General features: G+C 41.6%; 1 protein-coding gene across 20 annotated transcripts in view; it reads left to right on the top strand.

The window, feature by feature from the left end:
• Tm1 (tropomyosin 1) overlaps positions 1-21,407 on the top strand; it is a 46,691-nt gene that overhangs the window by 4,980 nt on the left and 20,304 nt on the right. For 7 of the 20 annotated variants that reach the window (XM_071797707.1, XM_071797705.1, XM_071797706.1 and 4 more), the window contains exon 3: positions 201-326. In XM_071797707.1, the coding sequence (XP_071653808.1) occupies positions 201-326 (126 nt within the window). Of the gene's footprint in view, positions 1-200; positions 327-1,046; positions 2,305-16,739; positions 17,295-21,407 lie in introns of those variants that run through there. The other 13 variants (XM_071797695.1, XM_071797694.1, XM_071797691.1 and 10 more) reach the window with 11 other exon arrangements.

The following is a 21,407-nucleotide window of genomic DNA, read 5'->3' as shown; positions in this document are numbered from 1 at the left end:
TGACATCGATCATAATTGTTTGCGCAAAAATATGTACGTAAGAATTTTATAATCACGACGAACTTAAAAACGATTGAACTCATATGACAATTTATTTATCTTTCGAAATAGCGTTAAAAGTATTAAGTTAAATTATATGATAATGCATTTCTAAATAGTTTTTGAAGAAGAACTAATATGAGACGTTTCGATCTAAATAGGCTGAGGAAGAAGCTCGCGCTCTCCAAAAGAAGATCCAGACCATCGAGAACGAGCTTGACCAAACTCAGGAAGCTCTTATGCAGGTCAACGCAAAATTGGAGGAGAAAGACAAGGCTCTGCAAAACGTAAGTCAAGCAAATATTTTTTATTGTTCGACGAACCAAGTATTCAGCATTATTGCCCGATCAAGCGGGAAATGAACTTTATTTAGTAATTATATTGACTTATTGTTTGATCAAGATCAAATATTTGTGTATTTTATTGTGGACACTGGTCCGCCTATCTCCTTATTTTCTGCAGCATTCAAAAGCTTTTACATACCTATACAGAACTTCGATTGCTTCCAACGAACTTCCTACTCAGCGAAATACGAAATTCGGAAATGAAAAGTATTCAAAGGGTTCCAAATCCTCGAAATTGCGAAAAGAAATATTTTGATTTTCGTGTTTCTCATTTATTCGCACAATAGAAACAATGAGTATGATATGCAATTTTTATGTATATTGATATAGACAAAAAGAAAAGTCTTAAGGTTTTTCATTACAGGATTATTTATATTTCATTCGTATCAGATAATTTATAAATCGAATGCCAAAGAAAATTTTGACATAACCGAGGACCTCTTGATTAGATTCGCAAAGAAATGCGGCGATGCGAGTTATCGACAGCGCGCGACGTGAGCGCGCGCCGATCGATGGCGCCACTCGCTCGCGCAGGCGCAATCCGTACCGCCAAACGGCGCGTCCGTTCGTTCGCCGTTCACCGCAAACTCGCAAAGTCGCAAACAGCGCGTCCGCGACACGCGTATCTTTCGCGGTATTCCGCGTTGTTCGCTCGGGTATCTTCGGCTCTGCCCCACTCGCGCGTCGCACGACCGCGTGGTGGGGATGTCGCTCTCGCTCGCCGTATGCGCGAGCGAGACAGACGCAGCGTGCCCAGCGCACGGCGCAGAACGGCGGCGGTTTTGTTCTTTGTGTACGCGCGCCACCACCGTATCGCGTCGCGTATACGCGGGCTGCGGCGTGTGTGTGACGGTGCAACACAGCCGGTGGACAGTACGACGTTGGCGCGGGGGAGAAAACGTGCGTCGCGCGATCAGTGACAGACAAGATGGCGGAGTGCCTGGTGCAGTGGTAGTAGAGCGCGGGTGCATATCGCACGGGTCGCCGCGTCACGCGCGCGTTCGCCAACGCAGGGGGGAGGGGAGGTGTTACGGTCGCTGGCGAGAGAGAGCCCTGGAGCCTGGACAACGCGACAACAGCTGGACGTGACATGGAGCGGACGTTCTCGGCGGCGGCGAGACGCCGCGGTCACCAGCACCATCCGCGGCACACCACGCGACGACGTCTCGACGCCTCCAGCAGAGGACCCGCGCAGTGTGGCCCTGCTGACACCGTCAGGAACAATAACACCACGTTCACCGGCGACGAGACGTCATCGCCCGCCAGCGTGGCCGTCGACGAACGACTTGACGCGACGGAGCCGCGTCCGTCCGTGCCGCAGGTGACACTCGGCGCGAGATGGCCAACGAGGATCAGCCAGATGATCGAGACGAAGGCCTCCTCGAGAACTCAGGTTCTCGAGGAGAAGAAAGAGATGACGGAGGCGGAGGGGGACCATAGGGACGACGACGTCCGACAAAGGCTCGCGCAGTGTAGCCCGGACGTTCCCGCGCTCGGCGATGGTAAGGACATCGCCGCCGAGCGCGGCGGGACGCAGGATCGGGCGGGCAGGAAGAGGAGATCCCCCCGATCCAGTCCACGTGGGAAGAGCACCCCGGCGGATCGCGACGAGAGCGATCCGCGGAGCGGGAGCAACTCGCCCGAGCCCGAGCACGCGGTCGCGAGGGCCCGCGGCGACGGCAACTCCGACGACGAGTCCGCCAACGTCGAGGAGGACCCGGAGCTGGCGGAGCTCGCCAAGCTACGTTGCCCCAGCGAGCGCACGGAGGTCCAGGCCGAGCGGGAGGCCCGCAGACGGAAGAGATGCGCCGACTATCCCGGTCTCGCCTTCGGCTGCTCCATATTCTCCAGCGACACGATGATGAAATTCAGTCTGATAAAGAACGAACTCCAGAATATCATGGGCAATCAGCTGAAGCGGGTCAGTATCGCGCGCGCCGCCGAAATAGCGGCCGCGATAAGTAAAACTCGCGACGGGTCTCTGTCCAGTCTCAAGGTCGTCGAAACCTTGATAACGCCGCCGGCGCCGGGCCGCGCCGCGCCGGTCAAGAGGTCCTCGGGGTCGTCTGCTATTTCGTCGGGCTCGACGAAATTATTAAACTCACAACTCTCTTTGAATACTTGCGTTTTCTTCCCTCGATACTTTTGGTATTGAGAAAAACGATGACGATATCCTTGAGTATTTGATAAAATTGCATTACTCATGAACGAGTCAAAGAACCGACGTTAATGAAGCGTGAATGAAAGCGGTATACAGGGTGTACCAGAAAGATGGGACGTTTTGGTCATCCTTCTCTCCTAGGTCCTGAATCTAGATCAAGTTCATGTTCACCACCAGATGAACCCATTTCCAAACCCTAAAACTTTTGTATTTAACATTTTTTTCAAAAATGTCATCCGTTCAAGTTAATTCGGGGTACTCATCTTTCTGGTACACCCTGTACAATACTCGGTAATATTTTAAGATCATTGCCTTCAAAGTGAAGTCGATAATCGATGTAGTATATGTTGAATGTTATCGGGCTATCCATTTCTATATAGCGATAACATCTCGAAACATTACTAGCGCATTACGTTGCTGCAAAATTAATGACTCGCATGATATAGGAAGAAATAATTATTATCTGATTCTAATAACTCAAATATCGCAAGAATGTAACATGAATCTGTTATCCAAAATTATTTCAAGCTTGGTTCTAAAATTGACCGGTTGACTTGAAAAGTAATAAAAACTAATAAAACTCTTTTGACTTTTTATGGTTCATTCTTTCTTATCTATGACGTGTACGTACACTTCTAGTTGCAATAATAAAAATTGCACGCGCATAGCACGAATTACGTAAGCGGCATTACCAAGATCGCATGTGACACCGAAACTTCGCGGGAGATACGTACGATTGGATGATACCTCGAATTTCGTATTATCAGAAAATAGCTTTTAATAACAATCGATACCACTTGGTGTGACGCACGTTTTTCAGACGATCAATCGATATCATGATCGTTAAATGAAGCAAAAAAGACGGACGGACTTCATGCTCGTTGCGTTATTGAGTGCAATAGGCGTTTATTTGCAATTAAAATCACGCGAGAATCGTCGCGGTCATTTTCACTCGTGAAGGATATGAACTCGAGTCGGCTTTTGATACTAAGTACCGAGCAAATATTTATATAATTGCGCGATCTTACTGAATTGTTTGACATATGTAGATTTTTAAGAATACATCAGTTTACATCACGTTAAACTGATAGTTATCCTTACGTGTGTCTAATAACATCCGTTATTATTTTCACGTAACATAACTGTTTTCTTTCACGGTTCTAACAACCAGAACTGATTACCAACTTGCGCAGATTTGTATAAAAAAATTAAAAAGTTTTAAACACTTCTGTTGAGCCTTAATTATCGCTATCAACGGTCTGAAATCATCAAATTGGCATTTTATCTGCATCAATCGCGACAACGATCGAATAACGATCAAAGAGTCAGATGACAAAGTTATGTAAGTTAATTTTTATAACAATTATAACAAACTGAATTAAATATCTTATTACACGATAATACAAGTATAAGCTAAATTTGTCCAAAAGCAATTCAAGTCACTATATTTTCTTGATACGCGATCGTTTCGATATTTAACGTTTCTCAATAGTTTCAAATATCTGTCGAAATTTATCAAGAAATTCCAATCCTCCGTTAAAAATTACAGTGATTTATTGCATCGAGTATTTATTATCCCGGGTAAACGTCGAGATAAACCGAATAATATGTAAGTTTTCGGATATTGGCAGCGCTATAAAAAGAACCCGTTGCAAACAGGCCGTCTCTGGAACGACAGCCGAGAAAGTGCTAACGACGAGTTAGCGCGAGATCCTCTTGGCGACAAATGGCATTTATTATTAGGGTTACTGAACGAGGACAATAGGTTACGCGCGCACGATTCTCTTGCCTAATACACTGATAGAAAGCCGTTACCCACTAGATAGAATGTATCGCATCGTTATCTACTCCAATTCGAAAACATCAAATCGTTCGTACTCCAATATTTTTCTGAATTTCTTTTCGAAATCATTATTTATATTTAATAATATCTATAATATTCATTAATATCTATATTTTATTAATAATTACATTGTCCATTCGAGTTTAATTTGCCATTTACCAAATAATCCGTCACATATTGTATATTTCGGTTCACGAATATCAGCCCGCTTTTTTCGGATACGCTCTTTGGAGCAAAAACTGGAACATTATGTCGCATTGAGCTCTGTACTCGGTTTGTCATTCGATTTTAAATGCTTTATTTAATTCCTCTACCATTATTAATTTTAATTTGAAAAAGGCGTCAATCGGTTCAATGCAGTTTTTTTAGTAGTTTTGTTTTTAAAGTTAAAACTGATATCTCGTTCTATGAGATCCATACTTTATCAATCGCGGTCTGCGAGAATTTACGACTAAATAATATATTGCGCAGATAAATAATTAATAGAGAGACCACATCGTATCTCTTTTCGAAAACGCGTTTTCCAAATCGTATTTTGTGCCAAAATCTGTCAGGCTTTATTAATCACTATCTAATTATAGAAGTTTTAAAAGTGGATAAATCATCTATCTTTGATGATAGAAAAATGGCGTGTTTAAAAATAATTTTTTTTAATTTAATAATAACTAACATTGAAAATAAACCGGAGCAAAAAAAAACGTATCTTTGTCGCTTGCGTCAACCTCCGCGTTACATCGGAGCATGCCAACCGCGTATAATGGAATATACTGCATTACGGTACATCGAATCATTAAATATTGCAGTATATTTTATGATGCCTCGATGACATCCGGGATCGGGACACTCTACTCACTCGCTTGTAATGCAGGAAAACCCGTTTCAAGAATAAGATAATCGTAATAAAGGCAAGATAAAATACCTTCTTTATTTACATTACACCATATGATACTTACGTAATTTTTTATTCATTATTCGGATTCAGCCTTTGGATTTAAAAATCTTGTTACAGCGTTCGTTAACGCTCGAGTTTCGTCGGCGAACTTTCTTCTTCATCGCGAGAATTGAATTTGTCTCTGTCGTCAACTGTCTTTATTCTCGCCGGTAACAGCCAATTGAATCTCTCTTTCGACGACGATCGACGCTGCTCGCTCGTTGTCGTTATCGTCATCGGACAATGGAAAGCACCCTGATCTCCGGGATGTTCCTCTCGACGATACTTCCGTCATTCCTTTTTCGGGGGGGCCCCACCCTTTTGCATATGCGTCTGGTTTGTATGCGAGTCTGCTCAAGCTTACACCCCACGATCCGACTCGTCAACATTCTAAAAATACGTGACGGCCGTGATCCAGCGAGACTTTTATTCGGGAGTGCGGGACCAGATTGCGTAAGCTCCCGGCTCCCGGAGCCTCTTCACGAGTAAATCCGGCGCGTGTATATGCGCATCTAATAGGAATCGCACCTTGAGATGTGCAAAACACCTACGCCACCTCAATGATTTGGAACACATAATTCCAAAAATTTTCTAAAAAATGTTCCTTATCTATTAATACATTTAGCCCCCTCTTCCGTCCTGGCTTCTCTTTGTTTATATTAATCCAAATTAGAGACCGCCAGACTGCCTGGACTTGTATATAAGATTATACATTATAATTTTTTTCTTGAAGTTACTTTTTTCTCGAAGAACTTAATGACGCGGCTCGCGGTTTATAGTTCGAGGAACGGTGTTTTAAAAATAATTTAAAGGCTCGGCTTAAACGACAAGAAAGCATCGGCGATCAAAGCTGCATCAATATAAATTGGAAACCCATTTGTGTCGTTAGTCGTTATCTCCGTTGCGAAGTATCGTTGCAAAACGCCCACGCATGACGCGGGAATTTGGAACGCGCGCTACTTAATTTCGTTCTTCTTCGGCTCTTTGTCGCGCGACGACCTTTGAAGCTCCTTCCCATGGCTGCCCTCCTCCTTCTCTTATCGGCCGATGCGCGATGTTTGCACGCCACATTCCGCGATTTCTCGCTATTCCAACACGCTACCGCCATCCGCGATCAATGTTCGCGGACTGTGCGGCGACTTGCGACACGAATAAACGTTCCTTCTTCGCTAGGTGAAAGCCGAAATGACGTTCGCGGTCATCGTTACGAGAGTATTTTGAGTGTGTGAAGTTGGCCCCCCAAATGATCCAAATATAGTTCTGTTTAGAGTTCTGAATTCTTTCGGACAATAGGAAGAGTTCCTGATAAGTTTTAAAAAGAGTTCTGGCGATTAAGATAACGAAAACACCTTTTGAAAAAAGGGGGGCCAACTTCACGATTTTTTAAATCAAATTTTGAGATCGAATAGTTCTGAATGGTCTAAACGCTTCATTTTGCGATTATCTAGAGTTCCTGATACACAAAAATTTTTTTGGTTAATTAAAAAACAAAAAAAAATTTTGAAAATTTTATTTTAAAATCGAGTAGTTCTGAATGCCTTAAACGTTTTATTTTGCGATTACCTAGAGTTCCTGATACATAAAAAATTTTTACTTTAATTAAAAACAATTTTTTGGCAAAAGAAAATTTTCAATCATCTCTCGTTCAAATATCGATTATCTTGCAAATCATTAGCCTAATCGCTTTGAGCCATAAGACTTTTCGTCACAACTCGTCGAAAAATGTCCAAAAGTCCTATCAGAACTATTCGGTACTCCAAAAAAATTTTTGACCCCGGGACTTAGAAAACTTTCAAGCATCTCTCGATCAAATGTCGGTTATCTTGCAAACCGTTGGCCTAATCGCTTTGAGCCATAAGACTTTTCGTCACAACTCGTCGAGAAATGTCCAAAAGTCCCATCAGAACTATTCGGAACTCCAAAAAAATTTTCGACCTCGGGACTTGAAAAACTTTCACCGTCTGTGAAGTTGGTCCGCCTTTTTCAAAATTTGGATAAATTTGTTAGAGTTCTGGATTCTCCAGCAAGAGTTCTAGAGTTCTCTATAATTTTTAGAAAGAGTTCCGTTATTTAAAATGACGAAAACACCATTTAAAAAATGAGGGGTTAACTTCACGGCGCCCCCCATTTTTGAAAAAATGAATTTTTTATGGTAGTTCCGGATAGATTTTGATGAGTTCTAGAGTTCCCAATAGGTTTTATAGCGCTACGACCAATAATTCAAAAGTTACAGCCCTTTAAAGTGCCCCATTTCGAAAAATTTCTAAGTTCCTAAGAGTAAATTTTTTTTTCGGAAATCGGCAGTTCCCGCGGGAGTTCTGGTCGCCCCCCGAAGAGTTCTATCAAAAACTATCAGGGTCCGAAGCGCTGCGACCAATATTTCAAAAGTTACAGCCCTTCAAAGTGTCACCTCTAAAATTAAAAAATTTTTTTTGGGAGTTCTGACGGGAGTTCTGGTCGCCCCCCGAAGAGTTCTATCGAAAACTATTATGGCCCGAAGCGCTACGATTAATATTTCAAAAGTTACAGCCACCCAAAGTGCCACACCTCAAAAATTTTTTAAGTCCCTAAGGGTAAATATTTTTTTCGGAAATCGGCAGTTCTCGCGGGAGTTCTGGTCGCCCCCCGAAGAGTTCTATCGAAAACCATCAGGGTCCGAAACGCTGCGACCAATATTTCAAAAGTTACAGCCCTTCAAAGTGTCACCTCTAAAATTAAAAAATTTCTTTTGGGAGTTCTGACGGGAGTTCTGGTCGTCCCCCGAAGAGTTTTATCGAAAACTGTTATGGCCCAAAACGCTCCGACCAATATTTCAAAAGTTATAGCCCTTCAAAGTGCCACCTCTAAAAATAAAAAATTTTTTTCGGTAGTTCTGACGAGAGTTCTGTTCGCCCCCCGAAGAGTTCTATCAAAAACTATCAGGGTCCGAAGCGCTGCGACCAATATTTCAAAAGTTACAGCCCTTCAAAGTGTCACCTCTAAAATTAAAAAATTTTTTTTGGGAGTTCTGACGGGAGTTCTGGTCGCCCCCCGAAGAGTTCTATCGAAAACTATTATGGCCCGAAGCGCTACGATTAATATTTCAAAAGTTACAGCCACCCAAAGTGCCACACCTCAAAAATTTTTTAAGTCCCTAAGGGTAAATATTTTTTTCGGAAATCGGCAGTTCTCGCGGGAGTTCTGGTCGCCCCCCGAAGAGTTCTATCGAAAACTGTTACGGCCCGAAGCGCTCCGACCAATATTTCAAAAGTTACAGTCCTTCAAAAAGTGCCACCACCAAAATTAAAAACTTTCAATCATTATTCAAAAGAAATCGCCATATACGGGTCGAGCAATAGATCTAAGGCAGCTCAATATTATATTATATCACACGTGCGTGGAAAGTGGCCCATTACGCGCGCCATCTGTGTGACAAATAGCCAATTCTTCGAAACTGTGCGGTAATGTAAACATTACCGCACTGTTTTGACTCGTGTATGGAATCGGCCATCCGTCGCACAGATGACGCGCGCGCAATAATGGGCCACTTTCCACGCACTTTGTAATATAAAATAGGGTGTGTAACACGTGCGGGATGAGAATTGGACACTCGTGCGGGTGATCGCACTCGCCTTCGGCTCGTGCGTCCACTCCGCACTCGTGTCCAATTCTCAACTTCCCGCACTTGTTACACAAATAACTATTATCTATATGTATATTAAATACGCGTATTTTTCAACATGTTATTTAGAATATTGATTTTATATCTTATCGGTTTTAACATACAAGTATTAACTTTCAATTATCTCTCGATCAAATATCAGTTATCTTGCAAAGACTTTTCTTATATATTATAGCTTCTGCACACAGGACGCGGAAACGCTTGCCGCGCGGCAAGATGCGACGCGGTAGCCAATAAACTTTTAGTTCTTATGGAAAAGCAACACGTTGATTGGCTACCGCGTCGCTTCTTGCCGCGCGGCAAGCGTTTTCGCGTCCTGTGTGCAGAAGCCATAAGAAAAGTCTTTGCAAGATAATTGATATTTGATCGAGAGATAATTGAAAGTTAATACTTGTATGTTAAAACCGATAAGATATAAAATTAATATTCTAAATAACATGTTGAAAAATACGCGTATTTAATATACATATAGATAATATAATATTGAGCTGCCTTAGATCTATTGCTCGAACCGTATATGGCGATTTCTTTAGAATAATGATTGAAAGTTTTTAATTTTGGTGGTGGCACTTTTTGAAGGACTGTAACTTTTGAAATATTGGTCGGAGCGCTTCGGGCCGTAACAGTTTTCGATAGAACTCTTCGAGGGGCGACCAGAACTCCCGTGTCTCTGTGAAGTTGGCACCTCACTTTCAAAAATCGAAAGATTTATCAACAGTTCTATTTGCACCCGCAATAGTTCTACAGTTCCTGCTAATTTTTAGAAATAGTTCCGTTGATTTAGTTAAAAAAAATGAATATTGAAAATATGAGGTGCTAACTTCTCGTAGCACCTCATGTTTCGAAAAAAATAATTTTAACCATGACATTTTATAGTTCTCGAAAAGTTCTACAGTTCCTGATAGGTTTTAGCAATAGTTCCAGTCAATAAGTATTTTTAAACAAATTTTTAATCTGACCACGAGCACCTCAAGTTCCAAAAAAATTGATTTTTACCATGAAATTCTATAGTTCTCAAAGAGTTCTACAGTTCCTGATAGATTTTAGCAACAGTTCCGGCCTCTAAATATTTTTTTAACAATTTTTTACTTTTACCACTGGCACCGCACACAAGAGTAAAGTCATGAATCGCAGGCAGTTCCGATCGACTTCTTGACAGTTCTCGATAGTTCTCGCATAGTTCCAACAGTTTTTATAGGTTTTGGCAACAGTTCCGGCCTCCAAATATTTTTTTAACAATTTTTTACCGCTGGCACCGCACACAAGAGTAAAGTCATGAATCGCAGGCAATTCCGATCGACTTCTTGACAGTTCTCGATAGTTATCGCATAGTTCCAACAGTTTTTATAGGTTTTAGCAACAGTTCCAGCCTCCAAATATTTTTTTAACAATTTTTTAATTTGACCGCTGGCACCTCATCTACGGGGAAATACGGGGTGCTGGCAATTCTGATCGTTTTCTTCAGAGTTCTTTGGAACTCTTGTCAAAACGTATTTAAATGCTCGGAACTATGTGGGAACTGCCGAGAACTCTAAAGAAAACGATCGGAATTGCCTGCGATTCATGACTTTACTCTTGTGTGCGGTGCCAGCGGTAAAAAATTGTTAAAAAAATATTTGGAGGCCGGAACTGTTGCCAAAACCTATAAAAACTGTTGGAACTATGCGAGAACTATCGAGAACTGTCAAGAAGTCGATCGGAACTGCCTGCGATTCATGACTTTACTCTTGTGTGCGGTGCCAGTGGTAAAAGTAAAAAATTGTTAAAAAAATATTTAGAGGCCGGAACTGTTGCTAAAATCTATCAGGAACTGTAGAACTCTTTGAGAACTATAGAATTTCATGGTAAAAATCAATTTTTTTGGAACTTGAGGTGCTCGTGGTCAGATTAAAAATTTGTTTAAAAATACTTATTGACTGGAACTATTGCTAAAACCTATCAGGAACTGTAGAACTTTTCGAGAACTATAAAATGTCATGGTTAAAATTATTTTTTTCGAAACATGAGGTGCTACGAGAAGTTAGCACCTCATATTTTCAATATTCATTTTTTTTAACTAAATCAACGGAACTATTTCTAAAAATTAGCAGGAACTGTAGAACTATTGCGGGTGCAAATAGAACTGTTGATAAATTTTTCGATTTTTGAAAGTGAGGTGCCAACTTCACAGAGACAACTCCCGTCAGAACTCCCGAAAAAAATTTTTTATTTTTAGAGGTGGCACTTTGAAGGGCTATAACTTTTGAAATATTAATCGTAGCACTTCGGGCCATAATAGTTTTCGATAGACCTCTTCGGGGGGCGACCAGAACTCCCATCAAAACTCCAAAAAAAAATTTTTTTATTTTAGAGGTGACACTTTGAAGGGCTGTAACTTTTGAAATATTGGTCGCAGCGCTTCGGACCCTGATGGTTTTCGATAAAACTCTTCGGGGGACGACCTGAACTCCCGTCAGAACTCCCAAAAGAAATTTTTTAATTTTAAAGGTGACACTTTGAAGGGCTGTAACTTTTGAAATATTAATCGTAGCGCTTCGGGCCATAATAGTTTTCGATAGACCTCTTCGGGGGGCGACCAGAACTCCCATCAAAACTCCAAAAAAAAATTTTTTTATTTTAGAGGTGACACTTTGAAGGGCTGTAACTTTTGAAATATTGGTCGCAGCGCTTCGGACCCTGATGGTTTTCGATAGAACTCTTCGGGGGGCGACCAGAACTCCCGCGAGAACTGCCGATTTCCGAAAAAAAATATTTACCCTTAGGGACTTAAAAAATTTTTGAGGTGTGGCACTTTGGGTGGCTGTAACTTTTGAAATATTGGTCGGAGCGCTTCGGGCCGTAACAGTTTTCGATAGAACTCTTCGGGGGGCGACCAGAACTCCCGTCAGAACTCCCGAAAAAATTTTTTTATTTTTAGAGGTGGCACTTTGAAGGGCTATAACTTTTGAAATATCGGTCGGAGCGTTTTGGGCCATAACAGTTTTCGATAAAACTCTTCGGGGGACGACCAGAACTCCTGTCAGAACTACCGAAAAAAATTTTTTTAATTTTAGAGGTGACACTTTGAAGGGCTGTAACTTTTGAAATATTGGTCGCAGCGCTTCGGACCCTGATAGTTTTTGATAGAACTCTTCGGGGGGCGACCAGAACTCCCGCGGGAACTGCCGATTTCCGAAAAAAAAATTTACTCTTAGGAACTTAGAAATTTTTCGAAATAGGGCACTTTAAAGGGCTGTAACTTTTGAATTATTGGTAGCGCTATAAAACCTATTGGGAACTCTAGAACTCATCGAAATCTATCCGGAACTACCATAAAAAATTCATTTTTTCAAAAATGGGGGGCGCCGTGAAGTTAACCCCTCATTTTTTAAATGGTGTTTTCGTCATTTTAAATAACGGAACTCTTTCTAAAAATTATAGAGAACTCTAGAACTCTTGCTGGAGAATTCAGAACTCTAACAAATTTATCCGAATTTTGAAAAAGGCGGACCAACTTCACAGACGGTGAAAGTTTTTCAAGTCCCGAGGTCGAAAATTTTTTTGGAGTTCCGAATAGTTCTGATGGGACTTTTGGACATTTCTCGACGAGTTGTGACGAAAAGTCTTATGGCTCAAAGCGATTAGGCCAACGGTTTGCAAGATAACCGACATTTGATCGAGAGATGCTTGAAAGTTTTCTAAGTCCCGGGGTCGAAAATTTTTTTGGAGTACCGAATAGTTCTGATAGGACTTTTGGACATTTTTCGACGAGTTGTGACGAAAAGTCTTATGGCTCAAAGCGATTAGGCTAACGATTTGCAAGATAATCGATATTTGAACGAGAGATGATTGAAAATTTTCTTTTGCCAAAAAATTGTTTTTAATTAAACTAAAAATTTTTTTTATGTATCAGGAACTCTAGGTAATCGCAAAATAAAACGTTTAAGGCATTCAGAACTACTCGATTTTAAAATAAAATTTTCAAAATTTTTTTTTTGTTTTTTAATTGACCAAAAAAATTTTTTGTGTATCAGGAACTCTAGATAATCGCAAAATGAAGCGTTTAGACCATTCAGAACTATTCGATCTCAAAATTTGATTTAAAAAATCGTGAAGTTGGCCCCCCTTTTTTCAAAAGGTGTTTTCGTTATCTTAATCGCCAGAACTCTTTTTAAAACTTATCAGGAACTCTTCCTATTGTCCGAAAGAATTCAGAACTCTAAACAGAACTATATTTGGATCATTTGGGGGGCCAACTTCACACACTCAGTATTTTAGCCTATTCTATTTAGCTGCGTATATACCGTATCCTTTTACTTTGCGAGATCAAGGAAGGAAGAAGTCGCGCGAGAGAAAGAGAACAGATCATGCGATTTCTCAACAAGATTGAAACAATGCCAAGTCGAGTATCTGAGAAACAGATGGTTCTTATCGGAATTTGGAACTGACGAGCTATTAAAAAGATCAAATCGAGGCCAATACGAGCCTGAAAACACGGACGTGCGATAACACAATTACTTTCTTTATGCGCTTTTAATGATTTTCAATTGATTTTCTTTATTTAGATTGATAAGTTAACGAAATTTGTAGCCGATATTGTCATGCGTCGCGTGGAACATTTGACTATATCGATTATACTTTTTACACTGCAAAGTAAAAAGAGCAGAAAATCTGGGAAAGTGCAGCTGCAGCAGCTTTCTCAACAGAATTGGAACAATGCCAAGTTGAATGCCATTTGGGGAACAGGTATAAACATCTCTCTTGTTGGAATTTTGGGTTAACGAAATTTGTAATCGGAATCGGTACACCGGAATTAGCGCGCATCAAAAGTTAAATTAGAACCAACTGGAATCTGGATTCATTCGGCTTCACGGACATGTATTTCGATTTCGCAAAGCGACAAGACCTGTCCCGCAAATCTATTAATTAATTATGCGAAGCGTTATGACATTAACACCGCGATAACGTTCGGAACTATTCAGCGTGAAATTAATTATTATTACTAATTATGATTATAGCTTATAATCATACTTATTACTAATTATGATTATAAGCTATAATCAATTAGAATGAACATCTTTTAATCAGAATAACCTTTTTAATAATAATTACATAAAATTCAAATCGGGATTGATTCGAATTACATGGAATATAAGCGAGAATCATTTTATCAAAATATATAAATCGTGATAAGGGAGATTAATTGCGATCGCGCGTTTAATTAAATTACCGTTGGTATTTACCAACGGTACTTTGTGAGTTGGGCAGAAATAGAACGGTACAATATAAAGTTTCAACACACGATGATGTGCCGCGGAAATATGCGATTGTAACAATTGTAACAAATGCAGTGGGAAAAGTTATTACGATTGGCATTCGAGCTTATTAACGTGTTCAACATTCTACATTTCGCTTCAATATGCTATTCATATGGAATCAGCAATGCTTATCGCGCGTTTAGCATGTTTATGCAATGACGAAAGATTTGCGTCATATTCAGTCTAACCGAAACGTGAGGCACATCATAACTGTCCTGTGGTGCCGAGTGCATTCGTATTAATTAGAATCGATTTACACACATCGAGCGTATATGTCTCTAGCCGGTAGACTTTGATATTCAAAGTGAATTTTTGCAACATGCTTCGGAATTTATTTCTAGATAATTATGCGAATTTAATTTTACTATTTATATTTTTATCATCTTCGGAAATCAACGCGCAACGACGAAATTATTTTATCTTTTTTAATATTAATAATAAATTATTATTAATTAATAATAAATATTGATAATTGATAATTGAACTTTTATTCCAATTGCTTCGGCGATAGCAATGCCGATTCAAATATATTCCTTGATAAAAATTCAAAGAGATTTCAATTATTGAAAAAGCAATCGTGAGTTTTCCTTCTTTTTGAGTAACTGAACAGCTCAATTCACGCATTATCATTTACTTATATTCCGTTTGGCATACGCAAGTGACACGCGAATTGGAAATTATCTGGCTGCAATTGTTACGCAAAATTCCTTCCGACTATCATTTCCGTTTTCGTTATCTCGTTTGAAGTATGGCAAAAAAATGCGCGCGTTATCGTTGAAGCATGACAAAAGATGCGTGCGTTATCATTGAAGTATGACAAAAAAATGCGCGCATGCTGCGTGAGAGATTCGATATACGAATAAGTATATTAGATTGTATCTATAATGCCGCGTAATAAGCAACGTGTGTTGGTATTGCTCTCGAGCGGGGGGGGGGGGGTACGCATATAATTTAAACGTCATCACCCGAGCTGCCACGTGCTGAATATATCAAACGCATCTGCCGCGAGGTCACACCGCGTAACCTATAAAACCAGAATTGCGTTACTGAGGGACGGCTTTATCGCGTTATAATTTTCTAAAGGCCCGCGAACAGTTCCGCGGGAGAGTGCCATTTCATAAAAGGCATTCAGCGCAGGATGCTGCACGTGTCAGTATGCGACGTGGCATATTGGATCACACGGTCTCGTTAGATTGCGCCTTTACAGCCGCGACGAACGGACGTTTGAAATTGCCGCTTCAAGGACGGAGCGATCCAAAAGCTGCGCGTCTGCTTCTCGGACTGACCAGAAGAGGCACTGAGATCGTACCTCCGAGCGAATTGAGCGCGAATTGAAACCCGTTCGTTGTAAATTGCGCTTAAATTACTTCAAGTTTGAGAAAAACTACCGATATGTTTATTTTTTCATAAATTTCCGAAGCTCTTTTCTCGTCACGTAAAACTTTATCACAAAGTAATAATAAGTATGAATAAATAAAGCGAGTTAATATACAGATACGAGATATTATTAAGAACATAACGGGATAAAGCGATAAAAATAATGGAATTTATTTTGAATAAAAAGAAGTATTACAGTTAGTAACTTTGGCGGAAGTATTATAAATCGAGAATTAATATAAAAAAATTTCAAATTAATATTAATCACATGGTTGCATAAAATATTTATAGCTAAATCAGATGTCCCTAATATCTCATACCGCAATTTTACAGAAACGGGAACCGGGAACTACATCCACATAGATAATTGTATAAATCTACATTAAATAATATACTTCAATCTCACTTCAATGTTACAAGATAACATTCCAGTGGTCGAAGACAATTGACATTTCATTAACAATTGACATTTTATTCAGAAAATCGGTTACTTTCCACAATAATTGATCCACGTCACGGTGGCTCGTCTCGATCGCATAAACATAAAAGAAATTGCCGTCATTAATCGAAATAAGCGGAAAATGAACGAAAGAGGGGCGACCAGCAAGGGGTATCGATAACAACGCACGAATTGTCAGGTCTGGCGATTCGAACGGTTGGGCGCGCTGGCGACGGGCGCGGTATTTCCGGGGCTTTGCGCTTTGCGCGCGGAGCCAGCGACGGCGACACGTCGATCGGCGTAGCGATACTCGGGCGCGCGCACACGCGCGCGCCTCGCGATTTGTGTGCCGCGCGGTCGAGAGAGCGCAGCGCGAGGGCCGAGGGGTACGCACACCGTACACCGGCGCGTCGCCAGGCGTGGTCCCCGCGGCGCTGACGCTCGCCGACGGCCGACGCCGCGCCGGGCCGCCTTCCGGCCGGCGTCCGCGGGATCGTCGAAAGAAAGAATTCGACCGGCCTGGCACGCGGCGGCCCTTCGGCGCGGGGGCGCAGGGCGCAGGGCCGCGCGCCGCGCCGGTGGGACTACTTGACGCGCGGAAGGACGCGGCGCGCACGCGCGCCACGACCGGTCGCGGCCATCTTGCGCTCCAGTCAACGGCGGCGGCCGCCAGCAGCAATAGCAGCCAGTGGTCGTCAGTGCACGACAGCTCCGGGTGCCCCTCGACGAATACCCGCTCTTTCTCTCCGTTTCTCCCGCACCCGCGCGCGCGCGCACACAGACACACATACACACAAGACACCGGTCGTTCTCTTAGCGCACAGTCACACGATCGCATCCTCGCGTCGCCGCGCCGTGCTTCGCTCTTCCGTCGGCCGAATCCGCGTGGGAACTCTCGACCGGACCGGCTCGCGTCGTCGTCACCGTCGCCGTTGTCCGAGCGTTCCGAGCGCGTTCCTTTTCTCTCGCGCGCCCGCTCTCGCAGTGCCCTTCCGATTTCGCGGCGTTTTTACGTGACATATATAATACACACACGTCCAGGGGTCTTTCACTGGCCAGCAATGTCGGCGCAAGTGCAGGGCACGCTTCTCGACGTGCTCAAGAAGAAGATGCGGCAGACAAAGGAGGAGATGGAGAAGTACAAGGACGAGTGCGAGGAGTACCAGAGGCGGCTGCAGGTGGAAGTGATGCGCCGCGAGGAAGTGAGTGGAAAAACCGAGAGCCATCGAGAGAGTCATGCTCCTTTCCTGCGTCCTCTTCCTGCCTGCCGCGAGGCACCGACCCTCGGAAACTTTCCGAGCGCTCCCCTCGTCCGCGATCATCTCTCTCTTTCTCTCTCTCTCTCTCTCTCTCGTTCTCTTTCGTTCTCTCCCTCTTCCTTTCTCCCCGTCGCGAAGCCCCGCGATAATATCGTGACTTTGCGAGATATCAATTTCGGCAATAATCGACACGGGGCCGGCGATACACGAGAGAGCCACCATTGGCCTCGCACACCGATCGGCCGCCGACGATAACCGGAGAGAGAGAGAAAAAGAGAGAGAGAGAGAGAGGGAGAGAGAAACCGGAGAGATAACTCTCGGCGCAAAATTCCTCGCGAACAGGTTTCCAGGCGGAACGTTTCATTGATCCGAACACGGACGGCGCGATTCGATTCAGCGAGGAAATCGGAGAATTTCTTTACGACGCTGCCGACGAATCCCGATTCTCTTTAGGTTCTCCCGTTCGTTCCGATCGCGGCGAGGAACGCGCGAGCGTAGCGCGAAACGCCGGAGCCGGCGTCCGCGGCGGTTGTAGGATCGATCGCGAGTGTCAGACACGTCGTCGTCGTCGTCGTCAGGCTGGGTCGGGCGGGTGCGGGCGTGCGAGGGGGGAAAGGAGGGTCGAGAGTCGTACGTCGACTCTCGAGGACATTCCTGGTACCTACACACCGGTGGCGAGGACCGAGGACCGGCTCGTCGAGAATCGCCGCCGCCGCCGGCTTGTCCCTCCCGACGGAATTCTACGTGCGCGAGTCAAAATATTTAACGTAACGCGGAGCCCGACCGCGCGGCGTGACCGACCGAATCGATCACCGTCGCTTGCCGTCACAGTCGACCTGACAGTCGACTGAACCGGATATCCGTGCGAAGGATCTTTCGCCCGAAAGCGCGTGGGACACCGAGTCGCAATTTTGCCACACCGAGATCTCCAATTGAGTGCGAAAAAAAATTTAAAAATCGATATAGTCGGGTTTTCATAGAAGGCATTCCCATGGCCGAAACGGAGCGATTTCGTCGTTAACCGAATATGAATGAAATTTGAGTTGAAACGAACTTTCGATCCCATAAGTACTTTCTAATCTGTTAGTAGCCGAAGAAGGTATATCGTCAAAGATTTATTCTGATAAAAATTGTATTCTTTACAAACGAACTTTCGTCACGACCTTTTCACTCGAGAAAGTTTTAGAAATGCCATACGTGTCAAATTTGATTGATTGTACTTGGACTGATTAATGATTCAGTTCTGTGCTGTTAATATTTGGTAACTGAGGATCCGCGTCAAAATGCGTTATGATAAATGATAACGAGAATTGATATGTCTGTTAAAATTCTGTGAATAACTAATATTATATGTATGGATATATAACTAGTTATCTGTAATTTATAAAGTCATTAATAAATATTATATATAAAGTTACATAATGTTATAGTCATCAGTTATCTATACATATATCTAAGTGTATTATTAGTTATCTGGTATCTATATATATCTCATACTAATAATAAATATATTTATATACAATATTAATTGTCTTAATATATATCTTTCAAAAGTTTTTACTTTCACATGCAACGTTACTGTATGAATTGATGCAAAATAACGTGACAACAAATAAGCACGATCCGTAAATAAAATTGTGAGATACACCCAAAGAAACTATGATCCCCTTCAGCGAATTTTATTTGCGCTATTATAATACTAATTGATATACTGTTTTGTTCTTTAGACTTCAGATTCTATTCAACTTGTGAAACGCTTAGTACTTTGAACAAACAAAAACCGAATGTGCGATTCGTAGAAACTTTATTACTAAGGCTACGCTCAACGTGACGCTACAAATGCTTTGGAGCGTTCTTCTTCTCCTTCTTTTTTCATTGAAAGAAAAGAGAAGAGGAATGCTTCGAAGCATTTGTAGCGTCACGTTGACCGTAGCCTAAGAAACCGTGAGAAAAGATATATTCTTTTTTTCTGTAAAACTGTTTCCAAAACTGTCATTAATTTGCAGCTTGCGATTCAGGCATTGGCATAAAAAACTTTGTTAAGTGTGTACGTTGTTTATCTCTGTCATAAAACAAGCTATATACAGTACGAAAGTGCATGAAATCTTGGGTGTAAAATTGCTCGGCAACAGCTTCCGTTACGCCTTAATCCGTTAGGCTTTTCTTACCTCGAGACTACCATATTCGGACAATTACCAGTCTATATTCGTTCCGAGAGAGACTTCTTATACATATTTTTCATTGGCATCCTTTTACACGAATCTAAAAGTTCAATTCGTATAAAGCTATCTTTTCATTGATGCTCTTTCATATTTAACAGAAATCTCCTATAGTTTATTACAATTTAATATTATTAGAGAATCTATTTCTATATATTACCAAAAAGTGCTTTACTGCTTCATGATCATTTAAAAATAGATAAGAACTGTTGCTTTTAAAAATTCTTGACAATGAGACGTACAATAATCTGAGCTCCATATACAAAAATACATAATTTCTTGACTGAAATTTAAACCACATAACGTTCTTTCTGCAATGTGCTGTTATGTCACGGATATGATCGTTCTCAACACGTCACGAATTTTTCGCGACGAGGCGATGAGATCATTACTGGAAGGGCTTGGAAGTTTATAGCATATTAAGTCACTTTGCCTATTTACGGCCACGCCAGCACGCCTAAAGCACACCAGCTATACGTGGCGAAGTGTGCACAAGTGAAGCGAGCCGGAGCCTCCCTCCGGTGAGCCTCGTTCATCAGCCTCGATTTAACGGATTTATACTACAATCTTAGCCGTTTCTCGCTCCTTTTTCGCTCACAAACGGCGATGTAACGCGCGTGCCTTGTCGACATGCACGAACACCGGTCGTCGGGTGTCACGATCGGTTGATCCGCAAAATCGCTCTTAACAAGTGCGACCTGTCGCGACAACTGCGAGATACTGGTACACGTGTGATCAAAGTAATTAAATCATCAGGAAACGTACGAAAACGATTTTCGGCTACACATATTTGGGATTTTTGTCAATTGAAGACAAAGAACATTTTCAAATCGTAGCTTTTAATTAGTCTAATTTAAGAAACTGATATTTTATAATTAGAAACATGAAAAAATTCCTACGTTACATATTTTATTCGAATATTATTAGCACACGGAGATCTTTTGATCGTGGCTTTCTGAAATTACAACGGGCTGAAAGATCGAAAGCCGAAAGTTGTGCAATTGTAAGTTCAGGTACAATGACACACAGTTATATTGTAAATTCAGCACTTTAGCATGAAATGCATAGCGAGTCGTGAAAATATAAGGTGATCCGTATTACTGAAATCGACGTATTGCTCTTTTGCTTTAGTTAGATCAATATATAATTTACTTGAGACAATTTTTTAAATTCCTTAAATTAGTTGGGGGAAAATAATATCTTTTTTGCGAACCGCTTTAATGGCCATTTTATGCTTTCTACAATAATATTTATCGATAGCTTCTGTACATTTTGCTTGGGCAAACATTATTTGTCACGAAATATCAATAAAATATTTTGCGGACGTTTACGTAACCAGTTTAGAATAGAGATATTGAATATCTCTCGGTTACGTCCTTTTTCCCCATTACACCACCAATATTTCATATTTATTTTAGGTCGAAGTATTGATCGTATAGCACTGAAAGCAGTTTTTGCAAATATTTGCATGAAATGCCGGATATATTGCTTCTATTGCGCGTAGAACGTAGTTTTGCCATCAGGCCGTATCGAAGAAGTCTGTCAACCGTTTCAATGTCCTGTCGTATAAAATAGCAGGCGTCAGTGTCGTAATTGAAAACACATACCAAACTCAAATACGTGATTATTCATTACGGATAATCATTAATCGCGTAAGATTATAAATCTTTATTATAACATTTTGTTATATCGCGTGCGCCGACCAACAACCAGTTAACGATTTCGTCTTTCGGTTATACATTCTTATAGTCTTCTTAGTCTGTCATTGTTTTATTTTTACCTCCGTATCAAATATAAAAATCTGTTACGTTTGCAGGATAAATAAATCCATAGAAAT

This window comes from Temnothorax longispinosus, chromosome 2 (assembly GCF_030848805.1).
Source record: "Temnothorax longispinosus isolate EJ_2023e chromosome 2, Tlon_JGU_v1, whole genome shotgun sequence".
In the NCBI taxonomy this organism is placed as follows: domain Eukaryota; kingdom Metazoa; phylum Arthropoda; class Insecta; order Hymenoptera; family Formicidae; genus Temnothorax; species Temnothorax longispinosus.
This window is presented reverse-complemented; position numbering and strand designations above follow the sequence as displayed.